Here is a 23,413-nt window from a genome sequence, read left to right on the forward strand (position 1 = left end):
AGGGAGTCTTCTCTTCTCATGACGTGGCCAAAGTATTGGAACCTCAGCTGTACAGCTCAGCTATTCTGGTCACAGACTGTTCACTGCCTCGGCCCACAGCTCTTCCTAGCAACTGTCAACACCCATAACAAATTACACTTCCCAGAATTATTTGGTGGGAAGTATAATTTCCATAGTATTCCAATGATTGTTGAATGTTACTTGATTTGATGTAAAAAAAAAAAAAGGGTAAAGGACCCCTGACAGTTAAGTCCAGTCACAAACGACTCTGGACTATTTGCTATAGGTTGCTTATTTTAAAGTTATGTTTTATTGTCACATTTTTGTATGGCATTAGATTGTTATAGGGTGTACATTCTTTGTTTCTTCGGCTTGTAAACCGTCTTGGGTATTGTAAGATAGAAAGACGCTATACAAATTAAAAGTGATGATGATGATGATTTGTTAAATGGTCTCATAGTGCTTTGAATGTATGGTGTGAATGTGGCACAGAATTCTTCACCTGTTAAAATGTTGTGCACCTTTCATATGTATCTATTAAAAATGCAGTGTCTGTAATACATATGTACCTTTTTAAAAAAGAAGCTTTTCATATACCACAGGAATGCATCCCATGAAATTGGAGCCCATTGTGGCTCCTTCAGGGTATTCTTTAGGATCGAAGTGGAGTTTCTTACATGAAACTCAGCTTTAAGCTGAAGAATCCCCTCCTGCCACTGCTGTATTTGCCTCCCTGATTAAGGGATACCATAAAACAACGACTCTCTCATTTTACAAGGTTGGGACAAGCACCAAAGGCAGCAGACCAGCATTGTTCCACTGGAGGTACATCCTAAGGTTTTACACAATAGGAGGATTGCCCTGAGTCAGGAATCCTGAATTGCAACTTTTGTGGGTGGGACGCTGAAGAATTTAGAATCATGCACAAATGGGGCGTTACCACAGAGAAAGTCTCTGTGCCTCTTCAATCTTCTTCACTAGGAGATGTAACGTACTCTCTGGAGTGAAACGGCCAGGTAGGACTTTTTTGTCTCCTTTCATTCTTGAGCTTCATTCTGCAGTTGCTGGGACTGCTGGTCTAGTTCTTTCTCTTTTTAGGGAATGCAGTTCGTGCTAACAGTTGTATGCTGCGGGTCACATTCACTGAAATTAATGAGTTTATGCCAAAAACAATGAAACAGCTCACCATCCTAATGAACGGCAGGTGTACTAACTGACCCGAAATGCTTTAATAACAGCAAAAACATGTAGAATCTTGACATGTGTTTTAATCTGGCCTTTACCGTTTTGTTGATTTTATTTTTTTGAAGGCTTTAAAAAGGCTGTTTTTAACTTTTTTACTGACAATTTAATAGTTTGATACTTTTTGTAAACTGAGGGTTCTGTCATCTCAGACAAATGGTGTTTGTGTGTGTGTGATTAGATAGATTAGATAGATAGATAGATAGATAGATAGATAGATGATAGATGATAGAGATACATTCTCTTTTTATTGTCACCTTGTAACTGCTGAAATATTTTAATGTAGCCATTGATATTACTTTTTCCTGATGTTTATTAAAAACAACAACAGTTAACAGATCCATATGATATTCTGGGAGACAGGGAAAGACTGCTGCTTGGGTAGAGTGCTAAAAACCTAAATTAATGATTTTAGATGGATAAAGTCAAATAGGATACTGTGACCAAATATGTGTTGCCTCACTCTTCTTACCTCCTAATCTGTTAAACGTGTTGAACTTGTTGTACCTGCAGGTGGTAGAGGGGGAGCACATGACTACTTTTACATATTGTGTGTGGCATGTAATAAAAAAAAAAAAATGTTGGCACATCCAAGGTTGGAGAGAGAAGGCAAGCCTCCCACCCTTCTACCAGATACCGTGTTCACTATGTGCTGGGTTTTTTTTAAAAAAAATATGTGCAAGCCTTATTGTGTATTGATAAGTCATAAAAGGGACGTGGGTGGTGCTGTGGGTTAAACCACAGAGCCTTGGGCTTGCCGATCAGAAGGTTGGCAGTTCAAATCCCCACGACGGGGTGAGCTCCCGTTGCTCAGTCCCAGCTCTTGCCAACCGAGCAGTTCAAAAGCACGTCAAATTGCAAGTAGATAAATAGGTACTGTGTGGTGCTCTGGTTTGCCAGAAGCGGCTTAGTCATGCTGGCCACATGCCCTGGAAGCTGTCTGCGGACAATCGCCAGCTCCCTCGTCCTATAGAGCGAGATGAGCGCCACAACCCCAGAGTCATCCACGACTGGACCTAATGGTTAGGGGTCCCTTTACCTTTACCTAAATCATAAAAACTGTACACAATTTACATTATCACAATCAGCTACAGGAGCAACACTAAATGATTACTTCTCAGAAAGCACCTGATATGAAATTATTAATGATACCACACTATTACTTGGCTAGAATAAATATTGTTACATGCCACACCCATACCAGTTTCTGTATGTATTTCCTTTTGGACAATGAAGCACAGGAGAGACTGTGGCATCTTTATGAAATGTGGTGCATTTACACAGGTATACAACCTGAGCCTAGGATAGAGGGTGCTCAGGATTACACCCCAAGAGGGTCCATTGCTTCTCTCATAGGTGCAGCCTGCTTGGGTCTGCAAAAGGAGAAATCAGTCATGCCCTCTGTGTCTCCTTGTTACAGCTTGTCCTAGCCAGCCCACATGGTGTTCTCTTCTCTTGCTCTGCTTGCCAAACCGCTTGCAAAACTGATAAGCCTTTTTTGTTCACTTATGTCATTCACCCTGAAATCTGAAACCGCTTTGGTCTCCGCCCACCACCAATGCACAGCTGGGGGAGGGGCTCCCCCCCTCCTTATGTGGCACATTTTTGCCCTCTTGGAGGCTTCCTGGATGGGCTAATGACTGGCCGTTGTCAGCATTCCGTTCTTTCAGTGAGCTGGCCTGGCTCCTTAGCATAAACCAAATTAATCAAAGGTTAATTCTAAACTTTTACTAATTCCAGGATTGATGGGTGACTTGCACACTCACTCTGGCCTCCAAAATTTATTATATTATAAAGAACACAATACATGATAACTATAATAAATACTGCTACTGATCTTCCTCAGCATACTATTTTCCTTTCTTCACAAATTGGTGTATTCAGTTCCCTGGTCCAGAATTTCCAAATCCCTTTATTGTATACACTGTGTTATTACTCGTTACTTAGTCACACTTTCTCCCTCCTTGAGCACAGTAGTTAGTCCAACAACGCTTAGCTTTCCCCACACTTTCTTTATCTGATCTGTTTTATTAGGCTTCTTATCCCCAGCATGCATTTGCATATAAATATTCTGGCCAAAGTTATAATGTAAAACCCCTACTTTTGACAATTTTGATAGTTTTTGTTATGGTCCCACAGAACCTCAGGGGTCTGCAAACCACCCATTGGGAACCACTGTTTTACATAGTTTAATGGCAAATTTACACCATACATTATATATATTTATATATATATATATATATATATATATATATATATATATATATATATATATATATGCAGGTTTTGGTGTCTTCGGGTGTCTTCCCGTGTAAGAGTTGGGGTGTCTAGGCGACGTTTCGACGAGGTCTCACTCGTCATCTTCAGGCTGGTGCTTTCGGCTTCTTGTTACTAGAACAGAGCACTGTTCTAGTAACAAGAAGCCGAAAGCACCAGCCTGAAGATGACGAGTGAGACCTCGTCGAAACGTCGCCTAGACACCCCAACTCTTACACGGGAAGACACCCGAAGACACCAAAACCTGCATTCCTGTACCCGTGAAAATCTACGAAAGCATATATATATATATATATATATATATATATATATATATATATATATAATTTTTATTAAACTTTCTGTTTTACAATTTAGAATATTCATTTAAACAGCCTTAAAATATCAATGACTTCCCTTCTTATCCTTCCATGGTTCATTTTGCATATCACAAATCCCTGCATATTTTCCATAAACTAAACCATTCAGTATTACATTATTACATCCATCAAGACTTATTTGCACTCTTGAATTTAACTTAATGCTGCCATTGTTTTCAAGTGTACACAGTTCCCCCCCCATATATTCAGTAAACATATTCCAATCTTCTTTAAACATATGTTCTTCTTCTTCTCTTATTCTAGACACCATACATTTAAAGCACTACAGTGCTGCTTTAAACAATCATAGCTTCTCCTAAAGAATTGTGGGAGCTGTAGTTTGTTTAGGGTTCTGAGAGGAGGCTCTGGGTGGTCAGCAGCCAGGCTATGTGTGCCTAATGAGACCAACCCCCCAAACCAAGGACTCATGGGATATCAGCCATCTAAGCTGTGCACGTCTCACTACAAGGGAGCTGTATTGGGTGGAGTAAGGCCCATAGCTCAGTGGTAGAGTATCTGCTCTACCGAAGCAAGGAGTTTCCAGATTTAGTCCCTGACATCTCTAGGTAGAGATCGGAATGGTCCCTGTCTAAAGCCCTAGAGAACTGTCACACTAGTCCGTGTAGACAATACTGAGCTAGATGGGCCGAGGGTCTGATTTAATACAATGGTACTTTGGTTCCCAAACGGCTTAGTTCTTAAACAGATTGGCTCCCGAATGCCACAAACCCAGAAGTAAGTTTGCAAACGTTTTTTCGGAAGCCGAGCATTTGCCGTGACTTCTGATTGAGTGCAGGAAGTTCCTGCAGCCAATCGGAAGCCACACCTTGGTTTTCAAATGGTTTCAGTAGTCGAACGGACTCCCGGAACAGATTAAGTTTAAGAACCAAGGCACAGATACAATGATCTGTATGACAGATACCACATTTACAAGTGCTATAAAAGAGAGTGTGTTTAGTTATGTATTTAAATTAGAATTTTATTACCATTAAAGGTAAAGGTAAAGGGACCCCTGACCATTAGGTCCACTCGGGGCCAACTCTGGGGTTGCAGCGCTCATCTCGCTTTACTGGCCGAGGGAGCCGGCGTACAGCTTCCGGGTCATGTGGCCGGCATGACTAAGCCGCTTCTGGCAAACCAGAGCAGTGCACAGAAACGCCGTTTACCTTCCCGCCGGAGTGGTACCTATTTATCTACTTGCACTTTGACGTGCTTTTGAACTGCTAGGTTGGCAGGAGCAGGGACCGAGCAACGGGAGCTCACCCCGTTGCGGGGATTCGAACTGCCGACCTTCTGATCGGCAAGTCCTAGGCTCTGTGGTTTAACCCACAGCGCCACCCGCGTCCCTTATTACCATTACAGCAGTCCAAAAGTACAGTAGCAGGATATTACATCATAGCATATATAAAGCAAAAAGTAAGTTAAAGAAAGGATGACACACCAGTATAAATGAAGACATCCTCATTTCCCAAGCAGGTGTGGATGACAAATGTCGAGAATAGGAAATAAAATCCCACCAGATGACATGAAAGCATTCTGGAGCCTCCCTGGATATATGCAGTTTATGTTCCCATTTTTCTGCAATAGCCAAGTCCAAAGACAAACGTAGATTTTTCAAGGTTTTCCATGGCTGAGCTATTGAAATTCTAGCAGCAGCTAAACGTTATTTAGAGCAACAAGTTTTCATGTTGTTAGTCCACATATTCAGTTGATATGTTGTGGGGAGACCTAAAGCAGTGATTTAATTATTTTAGATATTTCTCGATATCCTTGAGAACAAAATAATGACACCCAAGGGCATTTTCGCCAATGATGGAAGAATGTCCCTCAGGGTCCACAGCTCTGCCAGAAATCCTGTGTTGACCACAATGTGATAGGAAACATCTGCACAGGTATACAAATGCCATTTGTGCAGAATCACACGTATGGTGAAACAGATTTATAAGGCCTAGCTAACCACAGAGATTTCCATTCAGACTCCTATATTAAGCATTTAAATCCTTCTCCCAAGAATATTTCAGACCCAGCAGGAGACCAGTGGTAAGTTCTAAAAGCACTATGTAAGTAATAGAGACCAGTGTTTTGCCTCTGTGTCCCTGACTCAATACAATAGATTTAAAATTAGTTAATTAATCTAGAAGCTTGCACTCAAAGTGACTGATCTCCCAATATATGCCAGAGTTGATACTTTTGTAAACCACTGTGAATAGTCTACAGTACAGAGGAAGGCGATTTACAAAACAGCAAAATCCATTACTCCTTATGAGACAACATTTCCTGTTCAATATACCGTAAATCCAGATTTTACCGAGAAGAGTGCATTTATAACATCAGAATGACATGAAAATCACTACCCCCTCCCCGAGTTACAAAACATACGTTTTTGTCTGAATATGGTACCCAAACTGGATTTTTCCTCCATCATTTATGTAACTGTGATACTGTAATAACTGTGAATACAGAGTAGCTCCTAGGAAGAGGGCCTTTCACCCAGTTCCACTTACCCGCCCATAATAATCAGTTTTAAAAACAGGTTTTGTAAGTTATGTCAAAGTTGTCTGTGGCACTGCATTCTGTAATAGTAGGGTCTGCTGAGCTGAACTTCCAGAGACTTTTGCCTGTTACGTGTTCTTGAATTAGCAGTCATGCTTTTTCATTTCCATGCCAATCTTTTCCATTTCCTGATTTCCATGCCAGTCTTTCTCGTTTCCTGGTTTCAAGAAAAAGGCTTGAATCAGAGGGAGCTTTTAGGCTATGTAGAACATGACTCAGTGCTTGAGTCCTTTGCATGCAGAAGTTCCCAGGTTCAACCCCCAGCAATCTCCAGATATGGCTGGGAATGTCCCTTCTCTGAAATGTATTTATTGTTATTAATTTATTGCATTTAGATCCCGCTTTTCCCTCCAAGGAGCTCAAGGTGATATACAGTCATACCTCATGTTACGTTTGCTTCAGGTTGAGCGTTTTCAGGATGCGTCCCACGGCGACCTGGAAGTACTGAAACAGGTTACTTCCGGGTTTCGCCACTTGCGCATGCGCAGACTCGCAAAATAACGTCACGCGCATGCGCAGAAGTGGCGAATCATGACCCGCACGTGTGCAGACGCGGGTTGTGTTCTTTTCAGGTTGCGAACGGGCCTCCGAAACAGATCCCGTTCACAACCAGAGGTATCACTGTACATGGTTCTCTTCCTCCTCCTCTTCCTTGCTATCTTTGCAACAACTGTGACTGGCCTAAGGTCTCCTAGCAAGTGTTGTGGTTGAGTGGGGATTTGAACCCTGGTCTCTCATCACTCTAACCACTACAGTGACTCACTGCAAGTCAGCATAGACAGTACTGAACTGGATGGGCTTTTGGTCTGACTCTGTATAAGGCAGCCTGCTACTGTGGTAGAATCCTCAATACCTGTCAGTTCGTGTCCAGGTGGGAAATAACTGGGCGAGACCGAGATATGAAGCGAGGCACCCAGTGGTGATATTTATTAATTGCCACAGCAAGTTCCAAGTCCTCCAAGAAGGAATGGGCTCCATCCAAGCCTCTGCACATTCCTTTTTATGCTTTTCTTTTTATGCTTTTCCACCCATTCGCACAAGCTTATTTATTACAGCTTAATATTTCTAAAATGTTCATTGTTATTTGTCAAGTATGCTAAGGGCTGGTTTCTAGCATCTGCTTTGCTCACCAGAAGCTGTCTGCTACTTATTTCTGCTTCTCGCTGGGTAGCTCATGCCCTCCAATAACCGGAGGAGCCAAATGAGAACGCTCATTTTTTGGGTCAGCTGCTGTGGTGCAAACCAGCTGACTCCCACCAGAACGCCGAACCAAAACGCAGGACATTCCAGGATTCTGTAATTCCAGGATGTCCCAGCTGAGCAGTATGGTAGCTGTGTATATGCCTTGTCAGTACAGTGGTACCTCGGGTTAAGTATTTAATTCGTTCTGGAGGTCCGTTCTTAACCTGAAACTGTTCTTAACCTGAAGCACCGCTTTAGCTAATGGGGCCTCCTGCTGCTGCCGCGCCGCCGGAGCACGATTTCTGTTCTCATCCTGAAGCAATGTTCTTAACCCGAGGTAATATTTCTGGGTTAGCGGAGTCTGTAACCTGAAGCATATGTAACCTGAAGCGTATGTAACCCAAGGTACCACTGTACTTTTGTTGTGACCTTTGCTCTATTGAATTTGTTCACTGTGCAGAAACAGCTATGACCAAGATGGCTCCTCTCACACTATTTTTATGCCAACATATACCAAAATGGCACCTCTGCAATAATAACATCCTTATGTGCGCTGTCATGTCCTATCTAGGGTTTACTCACACATTCACTTTGACAATATCACTTTGGTTTGGAAAAGTAATCCAGGATTGATTCTTGAGTTTTCAGCTCTGTGGTTTATTTGGAGGAGACAAACCACGAACTGGGTTCAGGGGGCATATTAAACCAACGCATGCATAGCTCAGTTGGTTGGAGCATGATGCTGACAATGCCAAGGTTGCAGGTTCAATCCCAACATGGGAAAGCCTCATATTCCAGCATTGTCAGGAGTTGGACCAAGTGATCCTCAGGGTCCATTCCAACTCTACAGTTCCATGACTTAGCTGGCAGCAGCAGCAGCAGGACCAGAGGCCGTGATTTCCTTAGCAATAGCTTTCAGGCTTGCACATTCACACTAGGCCATGCTCTGGCTGGGCGTTACTGCAAACTGAGCCTAAATCTGTGTTGCTCTTATCTGCTGTTTCCCAGGGGCTCCTCAGAATTCTCTTGAGTTAAAGTCTTGTCTTTTCGCCCAATGAGTATAACATGACATCAGGTTCTAAGGCTGCAACCCCTTTGAACACGGTGGAATTCTTTTCTGACCAAACATACACAGGGCTGTATGTCTTGGAACACATCCATCTGATTGTTTCATTTGATTATTCCATTCCCACTCCTGCAACACACCCTTTCCCATCTTTCCAGGTTCAGTGTAATGACAGCAGACCCTCCAAGTGTCCCTATTTTCCAGGGACATCCCTGATTTAGAGAAGCTGTCCTGGTTTCTGATTTGATCCCAGAACATCCAGCTTTTCCTTAGGATGTCCCTATTTTCATTGGAGAAATGTTGGAGGGTGTGGTGTTATCCAACCCTCGAGTCGTCTGAAGGCAATCCTGTATTGGGAAGTTTTTTTAATGTTTAATGCTCTATTGTGGTTTTTATATATGTTGGAAGCTGCCCAGAGTGCTGGGGCAACCCAATAAGATGTGTGGGGTATAAGTAGTAAAATTATCAGTATGGAATGGGACATCCATATTTTCATCAGAGAAATGTTGGAGGGTGTGTGATAGAGCTAGCAGTTTGTTGATACACCCTGAATGTTAAGGGCTTGGCAGTTTGGGGATTTGCCCTGGAGTCACATGACCTAGGCAGTTCCTTAGGCCCATATATTTTCCCCTTTCTAGCAGAGAGTCTTAGGGGCTCCTCTGAATAAAGCTTCTTTTATAAAAGTGCTGCTCATTCTTGGTGCCTGTTGTTGGACCCAGAAACACTGTATGGTGTCAGAAAGTGGATAAACATTAACTGGGAGAAACAGGGGTGCCAACTTGAATAAAATGTTGAATAAAATATTGGCCACCTCAAATATTACATTTTGCGAGGAGTGAAGGGACCTCAGTCTCCTATGGGCAGAAAGTCTTCTGGCTGAAGGGCTACAAACAGAAGATAAGAAGCTGTCAGAGCTGCACCCAGAGACAGTAAGGTCTACATAAATGTTGTTAAACCTTTGCAAAAATGAAAATGCTGCAGCCCCCATCAAGCCTGCCATTGTCAACAGATATTGCAGAAAACTGGAGAAAGTTTAGACAAAGATTTGCACTGTACGTACCTGGCAGCAATAGGGACTGAAGGAAAAACTGATACGATCAGTTGCTGTGGTAGGAGAGGAGGCCCTAGACATTTATAATAACTGGGCTCACTGAAGGAGAGAACATGAAGCTGAATGTAATTATTGATAAGTATGAAGGGTGATGCATGCCTAAAAGAATGAGACTTTGGGGAGGGGGTGGAATAAGTTATTCAGGTGTATACGAAAAGCGGAGCAAACAATGGATCAATATGTAACAAAATTAAGAAAGCTGTGAGTAAGAATTGTGCTTTTGTGGACCTGGGAAAGAGTTTGATAAGAGACAGAATTATTTGTGGTATCAAAGATAATGTCATTGGAGAGCGGCTGTTGCAAAAGGGGAATCTGCTCCTGGACAAGACTATTCAGATTTGCAGGGGCTCATAAACCGTGAAGCACAGGCTAAAGATCTGGACTCAGGGAAAGATGTTGTCTATACTCTGCATATTATTACAAAAGATGGGTGCCAGTGGCATATGCATCTCAGTCCCCCACTGGCACTGAAATTAGATATACACAGATGGAAAAAGAGCTACTTGGTATACTATTTGCTTATAAAATATTTACTCAATATATGTATGGGGTTACAAAAGTGGGACGCCACCCCTAATCTCTGCCAAGCTGGGCCAAGATTCCCGGGGGTTGCATACTACTACTACTACGGTGCTACCTTGGGTTACAGACGCTTCAGGTTACAGACTCTGCTAACCCAGAAATAGCACCTCGGGTTAAGAACTTTGCTTCAGGATGAGAACAGAAATCGTGCTCCGGAGGCGTGGCGGCAGCAGGAGGCCCCATTAGCTAAAGCGGTGCTTCAGGTTAAGAACAGTTTCAGGTTAAGAACGGACCTCCAGAACGAATTAAGTTCTTAACCTGAGGTACCACTGTATTATTAATACCCTGCCCATCTGGCTGGGTTTCCCCAGCTACTCTGGGCAGCTCCCAACAGAATACTAAAAACACGATAAAAGATCAAACATTAAAAACTTCCCTAAACTGGGCTGCTTTCAGATGTCTTCTAAAAGTCAGATAGTTGTTTATTTCATTAACATCTGGTGGAGCGGGTGTTCCACAGGGTGGGTGCCACTACCAAGAAGGCCCTCTGACTGGTTCCCTGTAACCTCCCTTCTCGCCATGAGGGAACCGCCAGAAGGCCCTCGGAGCTGGACCTCAGTGTCCAGGCTGAACGATAGAGCTGGAGATGCTCCTTCAGGTGTACAAGGCCAGGCCATTTAGGGTTTTAAAGGTCAGCACCAACACTTTGAATTGTGTCCAGAAACATACTGGGAGCCAATGTAGGTCTTTCAGGACAGGTGTTATGTGGTCTCGCGGCCGCTTTTAGTCTCCAGTCTAGCTGCTGCTGGAATAGTTGTAGTTTCCGGGTCACCTTCAGAGGTAGCCCCATGTAGAGCACGTTGCAGTAGTCCAATGCAGTATTTCCTAGGTGGTCACCCGGTGTCTGTGTTCCTTTGAGAAGCAAGACACAGCGGAGACTGTTGTAGCTTTAAGAAACATGGTTTATTCACAAACCTTTAGTTTGCATGGAGCGAGGACAGAACTTGCAGCATAGTCATATCAAGAGGGGCTTGTTAGCCACAGCAGTGCAGCACCACAGCAGTCCGAGGCATCTTTTCCAGCCTCCCCCCCCCCAAAAAAAAATGGTTCCTTCACCACCTCCTGGTACCACCCCTCCATTATCCTGTTCCTAAAAACTAAGCCTCCTTTATTTATTTCCATGCTAAAACCCAGCTCTTTTGATGTTTAGAAGCACTAATAATGGTTAATCCCTGCTTTTGGGAACCTGTAGCAAAGGAGTTCACCAGATTTCATCAACACTTGTTGATTGACTAGGATTAAAGGCACACACTTGGGACATTGATGTAGTTTAATTAACTCGCCACATGCTAATTGCTGATGCTAATAAGTTGTTGTTGGCATCAATCTGTCTTGAGAGACTATGGAATGCACCTCAGAGGCCTCATATGGCAGCTATGGTAGAAGTTTGTTCACTTGCTTAAAATACAGGTAATGTCAACAACCAGGGCCACTGAATCCACACCCAGCTCCTCAAAGGGCCTACCAGAAGATAGGAACTGACTTATTTACAAGGCATTCCAAAGATTACTTAATATAGGGCTGCCATACGGGAGGGAATTTCCGGAAGGCGGCAAGTAAACTGAGAAATCATGTTTTCGTTAAAAAACGGATTTTTACTTCTTGAAATATGGCAACCACAACTTAATAGTCACAGATTATTGTTCTCTCTTTCTATAAATATGCACACTGCAGAGTACCAGCAGTAAATCAGTGGCTGCCAGCCTGACAGGGACCTTTGCCAGGCATGGTGTTCCCAATGAAGTCTTCAGCAACAATGTTGCTCAACCATTTTAATGGGAAGGTTATTAGAGCTAATTTGCAGATACCTGAAGATTTACTACACCCTACAACTAATGAAAGTCCCAAAAGAAGGAAGGAAACCCAAAAGATAATATTTTGACCGGAAGACCCATGCACTTCCAGAACTTAAGCCAGGAGACAAGGTTTGCCTGATAAATTATCCCACAGGCACTTGGGACCAAAGGTGTACAGTGGTACCTTGGGTTAAGAACTTAATCCGTTCTGAAGGTCCGTTCTTAACCTGAAACTGTTCTTAACCTGAGGTACCGCTTTAGCTAATGGGGCCTCCCGCTGCCGCCACGCCACCGCCACCGCCACATGATTTCTGTTCTCATCCTGAAGCAAAGTTCTTAACCCGAGGTACTATTTCTGGGTTAGCAGAGTCTGTAACCTGAAGCATCTGTAACCTGAAGCGTCTGTAACCCGAGTTACCACTGTACAGTTGTACAGCATCTATATCCAAAGTTTTAGGTCTTTCAGAGGAACAATAGAAACTTTGTGTCCCATAACAGTTGTGTTTAATGAGCCTTCCCTGAATGTTTCCCAGAAGTACAGTGGTGCCTCGCAAGACGAAATTAATCCGTTCCGCGAGTCTCTTCGTCTAGCGGTTTTTTCTTCTTGCGAAGCAACCCTCTTAGCGGATTAGCACTATTAGTGGTTTAGCGGCGAAGCAGCTCAAAAACGGAAAACCCTTTTGTCTAGCGGGTTTTCCGTCTTGCGAGGCATTCGTCTTGCGGGGCACCACTGTATCAGAAAGTACTGATTCTGACTGCAGTCAAACAATTAGTAACTCATCATGTCAAGAACAATCTGATAGCAGAGCCTGCTGGATCCCTATGATGGACAAACACAGACATGTTCTACCACAAAGATAAAATCTCCAGAATGGCTTATAGAGATGTGTTAAAATCTATTATGTACTGTAATTCATTAGCCAAGATCAGTTATTTCCCATAGTAGATGTTTATACAGTTTATGCAGTATAATGACCATACATATCTATAATAATAATAATATAATATAATAATAATATTAAGGTTTTCCCCATATTTGTTCACGTTTTATAACTTGTTAAAAGGGGGAGGTATGATAGAGCTTGATAACTTGTTGACACTCTCTTAATGTTAAGGATGTGGCAATCTGAGGACTTTCCCCTGGCTCTTAGCCTTCTTCCCTTGGCGGGGGGGGGGGGTCCCCAGCTGGCTCCTCCCACATTTCCTCTGTGTCCAACCAGTCTGGGACATGATGGTACAACATGCAGGCCATTAAAACATCAAATTGCACCCTTCTGCTTCTCTTTAGAGACCTCTGCTATATTCATTTGATTTGCAGTTTGTGATTAAAAACAGTGCACCATTTCATGAATTTCCATGTAAAAAAATAAGGAAATTCTCAGATCCCTCCCCCCACCCCACCCCAGTCTTTTGGTGTCTTGTGCCTTACATACTGGAGTTGTAGACAGTTTCAAGGATATTCATTTGTAATCAAGTGGTTTTTAAATTTTATGAAATAAATATAAACAAACAAACATGGGTTGTTATATTGTTAGAATGGATCTGCATGGGGTAAACAAGGTTGGGTCATTTAGTTATGTGCTGGGTGTGTCATAGCCTCTGGGCCAGTTTCACCTCCAGATGTTTAATCCATCTGTTTTAGCATAAGCTGCTTGTGTATGCGAGCCGAATTGCATATCTGTTTATTCTGATTGCAGGTAAGCCTGGGCGGCATTCAGCTAAGCTTTACTCAGAGTACACTCACTGAGGATAACAGGCATGACTAAGCTTGGTCCATTAAGTTCAGTGGGTCTACTCTGAGTGAAGCATAGCTGAATAGCGACCATACATCTCATTATTTTTCAGAATTGTGTGGTTTCAAGTTGTGAAAGCTCATCTTGAATGTAATGCTGAGGTTGTATAATCAACATGACTTCATTTTGGGTGTTTGCTGATGCCTATCTTTTCAAAAAGTTGTAATATACTCCTCAGTATTGGCAGTAGCATGCCAGGGCAAGTAGATAAATAGGTACTGCTGTGGCGGGAAGGTAAATGGCGTTTCCATGCACTCTGGCTTCCATCACAGTGTCCCAGTGCGCGAGAATCAGTTTAGTCATGCTGGCCACATGATCTGGAAAGCTTTCTGTGGACAAACGCCGGCTCCCTTGGCCTGAAAGCGAGATGAACGCCGCAACCCCATAGTCGCTTTTGACTGGACTTAACCGTCTAGGAATCCTTTACCTTTTACCTCTCACAGTGGCCAACCAGATGCTTGTGAGAAGGCTGCAAGCAAGACCTGAGCACCCGTGCATCCTCCTCTCCTGCAGTTTCCAGCAATTGGTATTCAAAGACATAACGCCCCCTACTGTAGAGGTAGAATCATAGAATTATGAAGTTGTAAGGCGTACCGAGGGTCATCTAGTCTAACCCCCTGCAGTGCAGGAATCTCAACATGCGGTTCCCCCATCCAGTTTGAAAACACGCTGGAACGTGCTTAGCTTTGCCAATGTGCTAGCAGTCTTATTGCTGTACCTTTTAAAGACTCTTATTGCTGCACTCTTTTAAAGACACTCAAGTCGGTGGCCATCACTGCCAGATGGGCGGAAATTGCTAAAAAATGTCCGGGGGAAACATATTTTTTTTGTTTCATTTTTGTGAATTTGACAACTTTGGCAGGAAAAAAAAACCTCAACAACTTTTCTATCCGGATTTTCTCTGTTTGAAATACAGTGGTACCTCTAGATACGAACGGGATCCGTTCCAGAGCCCCGTTCGCATTGAGACGTAAACGTAACTAGTGATGGTATGTCTGCGCACGTGCGTCACTTTTCGACGCTTCTGCGCATGCGTGTGGCGTCATTTTGAGTGTCTGCGCATGTGCAAGCGGCGAAACCCAGAAGTAACGCGCTCCGTTACTTCTGGGTTGCCAAGCAGCACAACTCGAACGCGCTCAACTTGAAGCGTATTGAACCCGAGGTATGACTGTATGGCAACCCTAGCTAGAGCCCACAGAATGGGTATTCTTCCAAACTGCAGTTCTGATCACTCACCACTCGGGGCAGCCATATAGAAGGCTGAAGTTTCCAGCTCCTGATAGTATGCTCAGTGGTGGAGGAACCTTCTCCGGCACCCGGGGCGGCGCAGCCCATACAGACTGCGCATGTGCAGAATCCCATGCGTGCGCACTCCATACAGAATGCCGTACATGCACAGCCCTTACGGACAACGTGTGAGAGCGGCAGCCCGTACGGACGCCATGCGAGCGGCGCCCACACGGACTGCGGGCGCCCTTTGCTGCTCTATAACTGGGGGGAGGCAGGGGCCATCTTGTCACCCCTCCCAGAGTGGCACCCGGGGCTGCCCGACCCCTCCGACCCCCCTCCCTACGCCACTGAGTATGCTCCCCTTTTGTTTTGCGATAAGGCTGCCTTATGGATTAGCTGCTTGCTCATTAAAAGTGCCCAAAGTCCTGTTAAACTTCTGAAGTCCCGCTGAGAACTGTGGCAATACACTAGTGCGCAGCGTGACTTGTTGTAATATAACTGCCTCAGCATCCTTTTGCCTAGCCAGAAGGACGAGTCTAGCCTGCTGTACTCCTTTCATTTCTGAGTTATTGGAGAACAAGTTGCAGAGCCACCTGGTGCTCTGCCTGTAGCCAGGGCTCTGCGGTATTTTGGCAGCCAGAAAAGCTGGTTTCTGGAACTTCAGTTGTGCAGATGCTCTCTTTTTGCATCATTTAGCCTGCAATGGTTTCTTGCCAGTTTGCCCTTCTGAAAACTGCAAAGCTCTGTGATGTTTGAATGCCGGCAGGGTCAATATAGTAAGCGTGATCCTTCTACATTTCTTGCAATAGAATCAAAGAATTGTAGACTTGGAAGGGATACCGGGGGACCTCTAGTGACTAGTCCAACCCCCTGCAATGCAAGAATCTCAACTGAAGCATCCGTGACAGATGGTCACCCAACCTCTGCTTAAAAACCTCCAAGGAAGGAGAGTCCACAACCTCCTAGGGGAGTCTGTTCCACTGTCAAACAGCTCTTTCTGTCAGAAAGTTCTTCCTGATGTTTAGTTGGAATCTCCTTTCTTGTTGCTTGAATCCATTGGTTTGAGATGTACCCTCCGGAACTGGAGAAAACAAGCTTGCGCCATCTTACATGTGACATTGTGTGTGTGTGTGTGTGCGTGTGTGTGTGCGTGCGTGTGCGTGTGCGCGCGCCTCCAGGAAAGGGAATCCTATCATGATCACCTTACCCCAAATGTATCCACTCACCAGCTTCAGTCGGCAGAACTGACAGTATTACAGAAGCCACATTAGACCCATTCCACATTTGTAAGAACCTGATATTTTAGTGTGGCAGCACCGACCCTTTGTAACTCCCTGACTATTGATATCAGGCAGGTGCTTTCACTGTACTCTTAATGATATCTGCTAAAAACATCTTTGTTTAGACAAGCCTGTACAGATGTTTAGAAAGTTGATGTGAGTCTTAATCTGTTTTTAATCTTTAATCTGTTTTTAATCTTAAACTTTTTTTAATGTCCTAAATAATTTTTGTTACCGTATTTTTCGCTCTATAACACGCACCTGACCATAACACACACGTAGTTTTTATAGGAGGAAAATCCGTAGGCATGCCACCCGTAGGCATTCCCTCCATAACACGCACAGACATTTCCCCTTACTTTTTAGGAGGAAAAAAGTGAGTGTTATGGTGCAAAAAATACGGTAATTTTTCTTAGTGATGATCTTATTGTTGTTTTTGTAAACCACTTTGAAGTTTATTTTTACAATCAAATGGCGTGTAAATTTTATGAAGTAAAATTATCTGCATATGTAATTTCAATTGTTTCCCCACGCTTTGGAGAGTGTAGAGCTTTTTATGTGTGCACATTGCACTGTGTCCATTCAGCACTTGGCCAGTGGAGACCCAATTTATGTGGGCAAATGAAGCTCTGCCCCACCAACCTCTGTTAGCTGCCCAGCAGCCCCCTACTTGCCTTTTTACTTACAACCAGATGGGGGCAAAAAGAAAAATTTGTTGCCTCTTCCTGTCATTGGCTCTGGCGCCCCCTACTGTTGGGCTCCCTGCTTTCTGCCCTGCCAGGCACAAAGGGCACCAGCTGCTATGGCACTTGATAAATTCATGGAGGGTAAGGCTGTCACTGGCTATGAGTCATGATGGCTACCTCCACTATTAGAACTTAGATAGTGATAGGCCGATTAAATGGGGAGGGGCTATGCAAAATAGGACTGACTCCATTCTCATTGGCTCCTATCAAGATCTGTGGGGTCAAGTAAATTTGGGGGTACTGTTGAAGAATGGGATGGGAAAGCTGGGGGAGGGGTAAAATCTGTCTTCTGCCCCCAGGCAGTGGGTGGCCTAGCTTTTCGCCTGCCACAATGACTGGCATTGTGTCAGTTTTCAGATATTTCAGGGTACTTTCGAATGTAACAGAATTACACCCCAAAGGCCTCCTTTTCATATTGTGTTCTGACTTCTGTCAGACCTGCCTTTGTTTTCTGTGGGAGTTTACTATTACTGATATAATTTTTTTGTTAAGTCATTTTCTCTCTCACACACACACACACAAGCACACCATCGGTTGTGACTGGCATGCTTAAAGACCCTTTATCTTAAAGCCTTTATCTTAAAGCCTATGTCTAAACAGCCTCTTTAAAAGGCTGGCTTCATTATCGTGGCATCTGCTCACCGTGAATGAGTGCCTTTCAGAAGTCCCCATTATAAAGTTCAGCCTGCTCTGGTTTATAGTTTATAGTTCAGTAATAAAAAATTGCTGTAGGCTGTAAGTTGGGGATACAAAGCATTTCTTCATACAACAATTGCGGTTGTTTTTTGGTTTTTTATAAGGTATTGATGCATGGCACTCTTACAAAAGTTGTTCAGTATGACTTTAGTTTTACCTCATAGATTTATTTAATTTCTTTAAAAAAATATGTTTCAAATGTTTGAAATGCTGGCTGCTTTGCATAGCAATCTACCTATACACACACAAAAACACACATGAAAATCCCTAAAGGCAAAGGGTGAGGGTCCCATCCTCTCTCTCTCTCTGGCTTCTCCCTGCCTACAGAATCCTCCACCCCGTCTTCCTCTTCTTCCTCTTCACCAGACAGCAACTCCCATCCCAAACCTGCCCCTGAGACACAAGCATGAAGCATTATCACAGCCCAGTGACACTTTCCAGCCAGGCAAAAGTACTTTGAGGCTGCATAGCAGAGGCAGTGAAACATGCGGCTTAGTGGCAGGGATCATGGTCCAGGGAGAGACCCAGGGCCAGACAGAGAGGGCTCAAGGGCCACATTCAGCCCCTGTAAGAACACCAGATGAGCCTGCTGGACCAGGCCAATGGCACATCAATTCTAGCATCCATCCTGTTGCACCTTAGTATTGCACAAACCCATCTTAACAACGCAGTTAACTTAACCAGCAGAATAATTTCTTGCCATAGCTTATGCAAAAAAGTCATTTCTATCAGGTGCTTTCCCACAGTTTGGCAAGAGGTATTCAAGCATGTGTATAGATAGAATTCAGATAAGCAAGTATCGCTTCATGTGGTACATGCAGTGGCGTAGCGTGGGTTGTCAGCACCCGGGGCAAGGCAAGTAATTTGCGCCCCCTAACCCGTGGATTTTAGCACTCGAGTCTCTTCTGCGCCCCCCCCCGATGTTGCGCCCGGTGCGGCCGGCCCCCACTGCACCCCCCACGCTACGCCACTGGGTACATGAGAAGTACTCTTTGTCATGTGTCCATTAGTTCTAATGCTGGAGTCACAGTTATGACTGCAGTTGAGGACACGCACAGGAATGGGAGAGAAATTTGATTGTTTGCATTTAAAGTTGAACTTACCTAATTTGTTCATTCTGAAACTGAACTGAAACATGCAGTGAGCCTGTCTCCAAATTGTGCAATGCAAGCAGCAAATACCAAAATAATAATAATAATAATGCACATATTTGTGTAAAGTGTGCATAAAAACGTATATAGTAGTGAAAATAATACCCAAGAATGTACAACATTAGGGAAAATTGCTTTGCAAAAATGCATATACCGTGCAAAATTGCATGAAGACACATATATTAGGAGAAATTCATATTAAAATACTGACCTTACAAGTATAATGTATATGTAATACTATGTAGACATTTTGTATATGTATTGAGATATCAATCAATCAACAAGGAAATATTGAGAACTCATATGGAGAACCTCCATGCGCCCATTATGGGACACAGTCTCAAGAGTCAGGGTCTGATTTGTACCAAGAAAAATTAGCCTTGTAATTGATGTAGAGAAATGCCCTTAACAGGAGAGGACAACATGACGGGACAGAGGTGCTCATCTGATCTCCCGGCAGGTGAGTCACGGCTATTTAGCAAGGAGGGGCAAATCACACCGGCAGACGCAGCCTGGTGTTTCTACCAGTGCATTTGCGTCTCTCCTGCTTCTCACTGCCTCACCCATTTCCTCCTCCCAGGTGAACGTTGTCGCCCCACCACAACTTCCACTACTGATACTTAGATGTGTATATACTTGTAAATTGATTTGCATTGTTTAGTTGGCATGCAGTTGCAGAAGATTTTGTCGTGTTCATGTCTAAATGTTACAAAGCGGTTGCAGTCTCAGTGTGTGTGTTTGTTAATAGACTAGCACGGTCTAATTTGCCCTCTTTTCCTTCCACTCAGAATGGCACACATAATAAAATTCGTGAATAGCTGGTTTTGGTGGGAGAACATCTGGATGCCTGCCAACTGTAGCTGGTTGGACTATGAAGATCGCAATGGATACATCTTTCCGAAACCACAACAGTTATTGGTCACAATTCCATATGCTTTTGGGATGTTGGCTCTTAGGTTCTTTGTTGAAAGGTATCTATTTCTCTTTTACTTTTATCTATTGCTTTTCCAAAGCTCCAAGAATGCGAAGGCAATGGGAAGATTGCTTCAAATTGCCCGCATGTAGCTGTAATGTTACGAAGCTGCGTGTAGCTTCATTAGAATTTTTTCTTGTTTAGTTTTGAAGCCTCTTGAAGTAAGTACCTTGCTCCTTTTTCCCATTCTGTTTCTAGCTGAATAGATTTTCGTAGCATTGAGGTGAGGAGATTACACCTTAGACCACATGCCTCCCAAGGAGCATCTCAGGATCTAAAACTGAGGTGTGGGCCCAACCTAGAGCAGGTTACTGCATATATTATTATTATTATTATTATTATTATTATTATTATTAAAGATAAGGTGGTGTAGAAAGGTGAAGGCATATGTAAAGAAAGAAATTGAGGGATAAAATACCATAAAACAAAAGTTGCATGCATTAATTCACAGTAATATGCACCAAGATAGGAATTAATGATATTAATAATAATAATAGTAATAGTAATAATAATAATAATAATAATAATAATAATAATAATAATAATAATAATACCTCACCCATCCTTCTGGGTTACCCCAGCTAAGGCTGACCTCACTACTTTATTTATTCATTTTATTAAGTTTCAGCAATGGAAATGAAGTCTTTTGCTATTGCACTGTCATGTCTTAAAATATTTACAAGTGTTCCAAGAAAAATGAATGAAGAATATAATATTTCAACTTTGACTTCTTGGGAGGAGGAGCTTGGCTGAAAGCCAGGAAGGGGTGGAGCCTCCAGTTCTCCTACCCAGGCCATTAGTCTGAGCTGCCGCATTGCTGAAGCAACATCTCTTGGCCACACTCCAGACATCCTTCTCTGGAGAAATCAGCTGGAAAGAGATGGGAGCAATTATATATATGGATATATCAGAAGCATTTTGTTTGGCAGGTGTGGAACTGCTATGCTAACTTCTTGGCAGGTGCATTGCTGCTACTTATGAGCAGGGAGGGATGAGGTGGCAGAGAGGCAAATGTACCAGCAGAGCCAATCTGGGCGGTCCTTAATCTTTGCACTGTTCTGACCTCATCACCACCTCACCTATTTCCCTCCTGGTAAGCAATAGCAATCCTCTTTCTGCAAAGCCAATGCAGTGGTTCCACATCTCATGTTGTCTCCCTTCTTATCCAGCAGTACAGTGGTACCTTGGTTCTCAAACTTAATTCATTCCGGAAGCTCGTTCCAAAACCAAGGCGCACTTTCCCATAGAAAGTAATGCAAAACGGATTAATCTGTTCCAGACTTTTAAAAACAACTCCTAAACAACAATTTAACATGAATTTTACTATCTAACGAGACCATTGATCCCTAAAATGAAAATAATAATCAATGTACCGTACTATAAAATAAATAAGACAGTATAGTAGATGATAAAAATTGAAATTAAATATTTTTCTTACCTGCACTGATGATAGTCCTTGTTTGGATGGGGGGCTTTTATCCATTTCCACGGTCACACAATCAATCAGTCAGGAGCTAAACTGGGTTCCACACAGTCACAAAAACCAATGAACCGAAAAAGCCTCAAAAACAAAAACGCAAAATAAATAGCAAAAACAAAAGCGCCAAACTTAATCCGTTTGACTTCTGAAATGTTCAAAAACCAAGGCGCAGCTTCTGAGTGGTGCAGGTGCCCCGGAAACAATAGCTGACAGCCGTATCGGATGTTCGGCTTCCAAAAAACGTTCGAAAACTGTAACACTTACGTCCGGGTTTTTGGCATTTGGGAACCAAGGCGTTTGAGTGCCAAGGCATTTGAGAACCAAGGTACCACTTTATTCCTAAGTGCAGCACAGTCCAGCTAAAAGAGTGGCTGATTTTCCATGTGAAACCCTTTCCATAGTCACAGGTATCATTTCTCGGTGTTGCAGTAACAGTAGGAAAAGCAAACTCATCAGCAGATAGCACAGTTTCCACTGAAATCTATTAGAATCATTGCCAATTTTTGTCTCCTTTTTAAAAAAAGGCTCCTCTTTTGCATCTCTCCAGGTGCATTGCTGCTCCTCTAGCAAATCTCATGGGCATAAAGAGTGTGAAGCGTGTCCGGCCCCAGAAGAATCCCACCTTGGAAACTTTTTTCAGGAAGTGCACGAAAAAACCATCACAGGTGAAGGCTTCTTTAAAAGGATGTATCTTTAGTAGATGCCTGTTCGCAAAACCATCGTCTGTGCCTGTCTGCATTGGAAGTATAAGAAGGCACCGTTTTCCATTCCACCCTTCATCTACCGCATGCAGCACTGCTTCCATTCCGCTGCAGTTCCTCTTCCACCAAAAACTGCATTCTTCGTCTTGCTGTCTTTTTGACTTAGCAGTTAGTTACAGAAATCATGCAAGTTACACGGTCATTATGTTATTCAATCCCATGTATTTCACGGTCATTACATTATTTCAATCCCATGATTATACATAATCATGTATAATTTGTGGACTGAAAGCAACAACACAGATTGATTTCTGTTCTGGACAAGGGACAAATATGCAGACATCAGCAATTTCCATCCCCATTTCTCTTGAAATTCTCCAACATCCCTAGTTCTGAATGCATATGGCTTTCTAAAACTTATATATCCCACTCGCTAGACCAGTACTGGAAATTCCAAGTGGCTCTCATAAATACATTTTTGTGTACATTTATGTTATGTTTTTATCTTGCGTTTTAGGCCCCAAATCACTTAATAATGAAAATCCTATTCAGTTTACAATTCCCAGCACAGTACAAAATGCAGTAAAATCTAGAACACCAAAAATTTGAAAATGCTATACATCCATGCAGTCAGTTCAAGTAACACACATTCCCGCTGGTGCCGGTTTAACTAATCAAAGCCTTTCTGGAAAGGAAGACTTCAAAATGCTTGATGCAAGTGGACTCTGGGGCACTCCTGATTTGCCCTGTAGACTTTGGAGGAGTTGCAGCCAGATTTGATCTTCACCACTTCCCCCCACTCCTCTCTTACTGCTGCTGCCGCCCAGCCTGAGTCCTTGGGCAAGGGCTGGATTTTCAACTCTTAACAAATTAGAAACCAAAAAATGTAAAAACTGTACATCAAAAGTAGTGTGGGTGAGTGGAACTGACCCCCCACACTCTCCCCATGCTCTGATCCTTCAAGGGACTGTTTCTCACAATTCAGGGAGAAAACAGCAGCAGCATTCAGGAAGTGAAGGCACATGTGAGGCAGGACTGAATCAAAGAATTAAAGAGTTGGAAGAGTCATCTAGTCCAACCCCCTGCAATGCAGGAATCTCAGCTAAAGCATCCATGACAGATGACCACCCAACCTCTGCTTAAAAACTTCCAAGAAAGGAGAATCCCCCACCTCTGTAGGAGTCTGTTCCACTGC

General features: G+C 43.2%; 1 protein-coding gene across 3 annotated transcripts in view; it reads left to right on the top strand.

Moving 5' to 3' along the window:
- LOC308573786 (ceramide synthase 3-like) overlaps positions 1-23,413 on the top strand; it is an 81,024-nt gene that overhangs the window by 27,893 nt on the left and 29,718 nt on the right. For 2 of the 3 annotated variants that reach the window (XM_081171105.1, XM_081171106.1), the window contains 2 exons: positions 19,853-20,035; positions 22,065-22,182. In XM_081171105.1, the coding sequence (XP_081027231.1) occupies positions 19,853-20,035; positions 22,065-22,182 (301 nt within the window). Of the gene's footprint in view, positions 1-868; positions 1,017-19,852; positions 20,036-22,064; positions 22,183-23,413 lie in introns of those variants that run through there. The other variant, XM_081171108.1, reaches the window with a different exon arrangement.

Source organism: Podarcis bocagei (genome assembly GCF_964188305.1).
Source record: "Podarcis bocagei genome assembly, chromosome: 14".
Taxonomy (NCBI): domain Eukaryota; kingdom Metazoa; phylum Chordata; class Lepidosauria; order Squamata; family Lacertidae; genus Podarcis; species Podarcis bocagei.